At 42.0% G+C, this 9,252-nt stretch overlaps 1 protein-coding gene across 1 annotated transcript; it reads right to left on the reverse strand.

Moving 5' to 3' along the window:
- Positions 1–370: 370 nt before the first annotated feature.
- On the reverse strand, positions 371–8,804 carry LOC138947218 (tripartite motif-containing protein 3-like). The gene is made up of 3 exons (XM_070318655.1): positions 7,257–8,804; positions 4,606–4,689; positions 371–2,966 (listed from the first exon to the last, which is right to left on the reverse strand). The coding sequence occupies exons 1-3, from the start codon at positions 8,161–8,163 to the stop codon at positions 2,095–2,097; spliced, it is 1,863 nt and encodes a 620-aa protein (XP_070174756.1). The 5' UTR covers positions 8,164–8,804; the 3' UTR covers positions 371–2,094.
- Between the last annotated feature and the right edge of the window lie 448 nt (positions 8,805–9,252).

A 9,252-nucleotide genomic window follows, 5' to 3' on the forward strand; every position in this document is an offset into this window, starting at 1 on the left:
TGTGTGTGTCAGGGGTCGTTTTACTTGAACTTGACGTTCGTATTTCTCCGAACGTCTGTGTATCGAAACACAGATACACGCACTCCATGACTCTGTAAGAAGACAAAACATATCGCTAGGTTCCATTTGTTTTTGATGAATGTATGACCTTTCATGAAGTAGTTTTGTTTTTTGTTTACTTTTGCCAGTTTGCCAGTTCGTTTTTGGAACTTTGCAAAGCAGTGTCGTGTCGTCTGTTTAGGTCTGGGGAAACACCAATGAAAAGAGCCGAAGAATCCCCGAGCGTTTCTATTGGGTTTGCTTTTGATTATCCATAACCTGCTTCCTGCAACTATAGTAACCGGGGATTTATTGCCTGGGGAACATGAGATTTATTTCCAAGGTGCTTGTGAATGAAAACTCGTGAAAATGATGACAAAAGTGTTTATTCAATAATCGATTGGTTCGATACAGTTAGATATAAAATATGTTGTTGATCCTAAATATGTTTATATCTTACAGTGATGATCCGAAGGTACATCACACATGATATGACTGTGTCGCACAAGAACTGATCGTCGCTGAAAGCTAAATAGATTAATGTGTTCAGTGCAACGAACTGACCTCGACCAACCTCTCTTGCGAGAGACTAGGACCAGAAGCATCATTTGTAATGATCTGGTTTAATGTGGATAATTCGCCGGACGTGCTCTTTAGAGTGACACGTTGATAAGCTTCTACAGGCATGAGACCAAGGGTAGGGCGGATGGTGGCGAGAGAGGTGAAGGGACGGGGAATGTTTACAGTGCTGTGTGCCGGGCTGTGAGCAGTGCCCGCCAATGTTTAGCTCAGGCACCGTCGCGGCAGACGCGGCTTAGTTCTATGCAGGAAAATGCAGCGCGATATTCTGGTCATCTATACAACTGTCGTCCTCATCTCTAAGGCAGACTGATACCAAGAGGTGCTCATGTCAAAATATTTCCGGACAAAATCAGCGGAGGTGCCTTTTATTAATGTTGCAACATCCAGGGAAAAGGGCAGGCGCACAAGGCTGTCAGGTATACGTCATTCATAGTTTTGTACCAACAGTAGGTGGTACACTCTTCTGCGCTTGTGTTCCTGTGACTTGATTACAAATCGGATCGCTGGTCTTCGCTACAAGTCGGGTTTAAGAGACACCCTCATGGATGTTGCTACAAATTCATACCAATAGGACAAATGTCCTGAGTTCTTCAGCATCAATAGGACATTTGACCGCTTTCAGAAAGTGTAATAGGACATTATGAATTTGGGCCAAACAGCTTATAACACATTCCATGGAATTGTTCCAAAGTCATGCGCCCACACACACACGCACGCACACACACACCCACGCGCGCGCTGTAGAACACACACATAATATAGAAATTACATCAACACAGTATGCATATAATGTTGTATTTGTTTAGTTTCAAAGAAACCACAAAAAAGAAACCAACATGAACAACTTCAGAGCTCTTACTTTGATTACAAACTGCATGATTTGGATAAAAGTTGAAAAACAAAATGATCGGTTTGATCTAATGCTGATCTTTTGCAGGCTTTAGTTTATTTTTTTCAGCGGCATAATTCAGTGCTTTGTCTCGTATCGAAAACAAAAGCAGACGACAAATTTAGTCAGTTGGAGTTGTCTCCCGTACTCCTGTAGCATGCACTGATCTAAGAATAATCCACTATTTTTAGGTAATACCCAAACGGCGCATACTGCAAACGGTTCGGGAATTCCCGACAAAAGAAAAGATCCGCACGCAGCACTGGCAACTTCAGTGTCAGCTGAACACGAGAGCGTTCGGTCTTTTAGAAGATTTTTATCTTGAAATGAAAATTAACGATTATCGCGCTGTCCGAAGGAATGGAGTACATATCGGACAATGACCACGCTCAGGCTAAAACGATAGGACATCTGACCGACATGCGGCAATGTGATTCGGACATTTGGGGATTTTCATCGTTATATGTCCGATGTCCGACGCCTAACGACATCCCTGCACCCTTGATCGTATTCCTTTTCAGTCGGCTAAGATCGGGAGGATCCAAGATGTGGACAACATCTTTCATTTACCGGACTGAGGGTGCTTACACAAACTCGTATCCGGCAACACTGGCAAACTTGTATTCATGGGCATTGCGAATCCACCACACCACAGCAATACCACGTTCTGCCAGACCTAGTGCGCAAGGAAGCGTGTCCCGTTGAGACCCTGTAAGAATGGTCCTCCATTTTCCTGCAGTGTTCCGCACAAGAACACACTGACTGCCAAAACAGGCAATGTATACATTGCCATCGGCATCAATTTCAACGTGAGTGGGTGTCCTCAGATCTGGATGTTTGATTGTCTCTTTCATTTTACCAGAGGAGATTTCAACCCTGTAAACACAGTCCTGATTTGTAGCCGGGATAAAAACATTGTTACCGTCAACCCATATCTTGGTAATATTCGTTAAACCTCTCAGCTGACTTGCATCAGTGACAGTCCTGACAAACCCACCGTCTCTTCGGATGATGTCCACGGATGCTGGACCATCAAAATCTGCATCACAGGTGACCAGCAATTTGTCGGCGTCGTGATCACCGGCTCTGGTAACATTCACGTACTGCCGACGAGTAGTAAACTGCGACTTCACAGTAACACGTGCGGCACTGACATCCAATAGGTAACAGACCTTGGTTTTGAAAGAAACAGCAAGCAGTCCGTCAGAAAGATGACCCGCAGCCAATGGCTTTGAATTCAGTTTGAAGGTGTACAATGACTGATGCTGGGACGACAGCTCTCGAACAATTTTGATCATATTGTTGGCATCATCTAACAGTACCAGTTGTCCTTCCGGCGTGGTCACTATGTCCGCGATGTTGGGGTCCACCGCGTCCTGGTCAGTTTTAGCTGTGGTCTTTAACACACATCTCACGGTGGCAGTCATTGGGTCGAAGGATTTGCTGGAAACAGTTCCTAGTGACAACATGAGAAAAGAAAACCACGTGGTATAAGTAATGTACAACTTTACTCTTATAATGATTGAGAATACTAATTCGCTTTTAATAGCACAGAAATGTTTCTGTAATGAAAGAAGACTATCTTTCTCTACTTGCACAATACGGAAATATAACTGTATCTCGTTTTCACTATTCTTTATTTTTTTAAACAAGATTTTATTCCGAAAATACAGGGTTGTATGTATAGTACAATATAAGCATTTGTGACCAAACAACAAGCTAAGCTTATACTAAGTGTGGAAACATATGTACATCTAGATAGGACTTGCCAATTCAATGTACCTGCAGCAGCACTGATTTCATCCAACATGATGTCTAATAATATCAAACTGAGCTAAGTCGTGTGAACACACAAACAAACCTTTAAGAAAAATTCACACAAACGTGTTGACACTTTTTTTTTACAGGGATGCTTGTCCAAACTGCTTTTTACTGGCAACACCCCTACTGGAGAATACCTCGAATAATAGGAAAGTATATATAATTTGACAGTTCTGCAAAGCCATTTTAAACCTTTGGTTTGAAACCACATGTTTGCACAATTACTAATTTTAAAGGTTGCAGTGGACGATTACAAAAACATTGGACAAAATAGCTGGCTTTTCTTCCGGTTTTAACCACGCAGTTCATTCTCATTTTTTTTAGCAGGCTATATGTATATATGATTTTCAAGTTAGGAACTCTGTGTTGGGACTATTGGTATTTAAGATATTTTAATTTAAAAGATTGTCACGTAACGCCTTAAAACAGCAAACCGCAATAAATACACATACAAAATAATGTGCCTTCCTAAAAAATAAAAGTAAAGGTAAGAGAAGCTGTTGTTTCATTGATTGTTTGTTTGTGAAAGAGTGGTTAGATGCTTCTTGCACCTTGCGTAATTGTAACTTCATCAAGTCCAAAGTGGAAATCACACACACAAAACTCGGACTTTTTGTGAACCATTTCCTGCTCTATTTCGAAATCGAAATTGTCAGGGAAACTGAATAATAATAATAATAATAATAATGCAAACTTTTATAGCGCTATTCTAGAAAAATGTCTACTCTTAGCGCTTTACAATACATACATCGACCAAGCATACTATACACGCACAGGCAAAGAATACAAGAGAAAACATCACAGATTTCTTGGACTTCTATTTCCCCTCACTTTCTTGTTAAATGTTTGTTTGTTTGTTTGTTAAATTTGTTGTATTAGTTTTTTTGTTTCTTTCTTTATGTTCTTGTTGTCTACTTTTCAGCTTCTCTGTTGCTTGTCAGAACTATGCTCCCTGTACGAACTGGATGCAGTTCAGTCTTAATCGCCTCAGATACCACCAACAGAAGTCGGCGAGCCTTAAACTCCAAATAAAAACCAAAACGAAAGCTCGTCGTTAAACATTTATTTTTTATTTTTTTAGCAGCACTTCCATTGAAAATTGCATTAATACTTCTAGCAGAGGAAACTCGTCTTATTGTAGAAAGAATAGTCAATGTAAGAAAGTTTTTCTGTTCAGCAAAGTGAAAATAACAACAGAGCACACGGAGAATCGCAGTCTGAAAAGAAATACATAGACAGATTGATCAAAGATGGAAAATATGAACCTTGTTTACCTATGTTTTCTGCCTTTGACATGTCGTCATGCTTTGTCCGAAGTTTAGTCCCGAGCGGCAGTCTTGATGTACGACTCAGATTGTCTGCAAAATCAATGATGCAAATTTAACTGTGACGATTTTACCAATTGGTCTAGGGTATTTAGTGTTTGGTCTAGATACACACAATCTCTTTCCGTGCTGACACTGTACTCTCTTGCCAAAGAATACGTAACAATGTTAGTTAGTTTGAACAATTTTGTTTATAAGTGGCTAACTATAGATTGTTCAAAATTCACAACATCCTCTATTTATCACAAGTTAGTTAATAAATAGATGATGTTGTGTTTAACATATTTAACATATACTGCAATTTCAACAATTTTGGTACCGCTTTCTGCCGAATTTTACCCTTTGAAGTCCTAGAGACTTACGCTGTACTTTCATTGAGACGCACCATTGATTAACCTGAAACAATGCTCTGTAACTATGCCTTTAAGTACATCGGTGAGATCGATAAGCTTTAGGAAAATGCCCGGAAGTTCTACTGCTACAGACCTGCCTACCCCTGAAATGTACCATGTGTAGTTTTGGGTGTGAAAATAAGGCAAATGTGTAGTTTGGCAGGTGAATGTGTAGTATTTCAATTTGATCAACCCAAACCGCAAAACAGAACAGTTACTTATACCGTACTAAAACAAACACTCAACACTCCAAACAAAACTATTACAATGTGAACAATACTCCTCATACAAATACAAACAAAGCCCACACAAAAATACAAGCCAAGCATTAAGTTTATTTGTTAAGAAAAAAATTATTAACTAGTTTGGAACATTTGCATGAGTGAAACTGATCAGAATTAAAAATAAGGAAAATGAGGCCGGGGTCCAGGGGCCGCCCACGCCCTGGTGGGGTGCAGGGGCAACGCCCTCTTAGGGGGCCCAGGGGGGCGAAGCCCCCCAGAAGAAAACGAAAAATCAGGCTTTTTAAGGGTAAAAGTAGGCCTTTCCTGGTATCTCAAACACACAAATTTGCACCGTAAACAATGATAACAAATGCCAAGCTGTAGTCCGATAATTCGCGCGCTCAGGGAAACAAAGATTCAGCGATGTCCAGTCACTGTGTTAGAGAAAATACAGATCGGATCGCCGGCAAAAAAAAAAAAAAAAAAAAAAAAAAAAAAATTTTTTTTTTTTTTTTACAGATTTTCAAAATAAGGAATTCTTCATTTGACCAATTTCATTTGGCGGATTTCCGCCCTAAGGCGGAAAACTTTCACCCATGCATTTGTTAAAAAAAAAGCTATGTTGAGGGGTATGCAGTTCATATACAGTGGGACCCCCTATTCAAGACCTGTGACAATCTGAAAACATCAAGTCACAAAAAGTAGGGACTGGGAGTATGTGTATCAACATGAAGGCAAATTTGCATATAAACAGAACAGGTTTGCGTCGGCAATAATAATAATATGGCAGGTCATTGCCTCTGCTCTGGTTACCGATCTCTCAAAAGTGAGCTTGTCTTGGTCTTCTTTCCCTGGCACGGGTTTCTTCACAAAACAGTCCAATTTTTCCTCTGCTTTGGTCGGGATTTCTCGAATTCCCCATGAGAAGTGCTTTTCTTGTGGCGGTTACACGGTCGTAAAGCCCACTGTGCTTCTCTGAAAAAGCCGTGTTGCACACAGTGCAGTGGGCAAAATGCTTCCCTTTTCTCCACGAAACTAGGCATGGATGCTCCTCATAGTACTTTGGCAGAAAAGCCTTGCTGGGAGTTTGACCAAGCTTCTTTTTTTTGCTCCGTGGCGGTTGATCGCCAAAGTCTTCTGAATTCGTGTTCGTCGCTGTAGCCATTTTTTTCCCTCCAGAAAGAATGAGCTACTAAGTGACCGCGTTCAGAAAAGTATGTGCTGAAACGCCCGCGATAGTTGTAATAACAGCAGCAAGACCAACTGACTACGCTACTCTCGCGGGCGCCGGGCATGTTTTGCACGCAGTACACAACCGGTTAGTACAAATTATGGATCGGAACTCGCTCGCGTTTTTGCGTATTCACAATGTCAAAATGTGTAGTCGAAACGAAACTTTTGCGTAGTATAAGACAAGCATGCGTAGTTGCGTAGTTTGGCGACCAAAATCGTAGTTTACTACGCTCAATGTGTAGTGTAAACAGGTCTGCTGCTATCAAGGGCACAAAAGTAGGACGATTTTTTTAAATTGTCGTATGCATTGACCACCTTAACACAACGTTTAAAGTTGGGACTGTTAAACGTGCAGGCACTATTATAAAGCCCTGCATATGTGTGGCGTAGGTATACCCAACAAAAAATTAAACTGTGGCAATTTCAAACAGTATTTTTCAGTGGGGATTTGTCCGCCAAGTCAATTTTGATCCCCCCCAAATTGTCATTTGTAATAAAAGAAAACAACACATTGAACATTACCCAGCAAATGTACCCTTTGTTTCCTCAAGGAGAGACACTCAATACCTCTTTCAAATTTACATTGCAACAGCATGCAGGGGGCAAGGCTCCCCAGACCCCCGCCTTGCCAGCCCCTGAACCCATGACTCATTTTGAAAGCCCCTGGTCCGCCTTATACATCAGATCATGCCCTGAAGGAAGAGGCAAATACTGACTGAATGTAAAAAGGGAAAGCAAAAAACCAACTGACCCGCTTTATGTTCACTGACCAGACCCGAAAGTTCTGTCTGCAGGTTATTCATGACGTCAAACTGCCCACAGCTCTCTCTAACGTCACGCAGACGTGGCAGAAGGTCTTGGGTCTTCACTGTGGCTGTGACGTCATCATCACTGAGTCCACTGACGCAAATATGTCCATCACTATCCTTTCTCAGTTCGGCGCTCTCAAGCCTGTTGGTGTAGATGTTAAGAATCTCCTCTTTCCCTTTGGCGTCTTCTGATAGTTCTTGTGCAAGCGTCATGAAATTCTGAGCAGCGCGAGCGACCTTCTTCACATCACAGATTGCTTTTTTAAACAACTGCACCTGTTGTTCAATCCACTGCCTGTCGAGCTTAGTCCTCGTAGTGGGAGCACGTGGCAGGTTGGTAATGCTGTCTCCGGAGACTGTAGAAGACGACGGTGGGTGTTGTTTTCGTCTAGTGCCGGTCGGAGGACGGTTCGCGGGAGGAGCGTTGTACAAAGTATGGGGGAGCGTTTGTTGTACGTGCTCCTTGGTCGCTCGCATCTTTCTGTGAGCTGAAGCACAGCCGTCACAGTACATTTCTCCACAGTCCTGACAGATCATGGTAGCGTTTCTGTTCTGACACACCTCGCACGACTGCTGACCTAGATCGTGCAGGCGTTCGTTGACAAGATCGTGCAGCACGAGCTCTGAACTGAAGCGTTGTGCCAACTGGCTGACCGTATCCTCGGACTGCACTGGAAGGCTTGTTTTACATACGGGGCAACGTTTCTTGTTCTGCAGCAAGTGGCCTAAGCACCTTTTGCATGTCACGTGACCGCATGGCAAGATGGCGGGTCCAAGGCACAGAGAGCCACAGTGAGGACAGTCAGTGAAACGTTTAGCTCCGTCTGGTTGAGAAAGGTTTGAAGCCATTGCTATGCTGAGCTACCAGGACTAAAAATAAATTATCGACCCAACCTTGAATATGATAAAATCCTCTCAGGTACCTCTACGACGTTTCTTTCTGGTGACACTTTTATATTACTCAACTGCTCTGAAAAGCGAAGTGCACTCTTGGCGTCGCTATGTTTTTTTCACATTACCGATTCATGTATGATACTTTGTTTGGCAGCGGCTTCTTGGCCAATTTAAGCGAAAGTGTGTACACATCAAAGAAACCGTTCATTAGTCCTTGGCTTGAACATGCGCTATTGCACATTAGCACTTCTTATCTTTGTTCATTTGAAGTCAAATCCAGCTCAGAAAGAAAAAAACAGATACCGTTTTAGTCCGGCCACACAAACGCAGTACTATACAAAACGTGTATGAAAAAGAGCGGTGAGTCATGTCACGAAAGCACTGAATCGACGCGACACATTCCTACCTTCGGGTTGCGAAGTTCAATGTTATTGAATCCTGCTGCATTATAACCACTAACCGGTTCGTTCCCTGGCTAGTAATTGCTGTCTCATCACCTTAGATAATAGAACAGTTTATGAAGATTAATGTCCAACTTGTGTGGTCACAGCTGACATCAACAAGGAGAAACAAGTCGAGTTTCTAGTTTCGACCAGCGGAGCTATCGAAGTGGTTTCTATTTCCTTGTCAATGCATAACTATGTGACTTGTGCAGTACGGCAGCATGCCAGACTTTTTACGTTGAACAAGTCAAGCACAGAGAAACCTGTTGTATAAATACCGCTCGAGTTTATAGCAGGTGTGCATATATATATAGCAGGTCAGGTTTATCTTATCCCATGTCCAATAATAATTGAGAAATAGTATTTCGCTTCTGCCTGGTAAATCGAACATTATCAGAACAGAGTTGTTTCTGATTCGTAAGAAAGAAGACTATTTTCTCATATTGTACAATCAAATGATTTAATTGTATCTCGTTTTCCTAGTCTCGTGATGACATTGACCTCATGAGACATCAGGGCTGAGACATGATGCACGACAAAGTTACCACCCAAACGAGAGCCAGCCGCTGTGTTGGATTGGTTGAAACTGAGATGTGTTGTG

This window comes from Littorina saxatilis, linkage group LG14 (assembly GCF_037325665.1).
Source record: "Littorina saxatilis isolate snail1 linkage group LG14, US_GU_Lsax_2.0, whole genome shotgun sequence".
Taxonomy (NCBI): Eukaryota; Metazoa; Mollusca; class Gastropoda; order Littorinimorpha; family Littorinidae; genus Littorina; species Littorina saxatilis.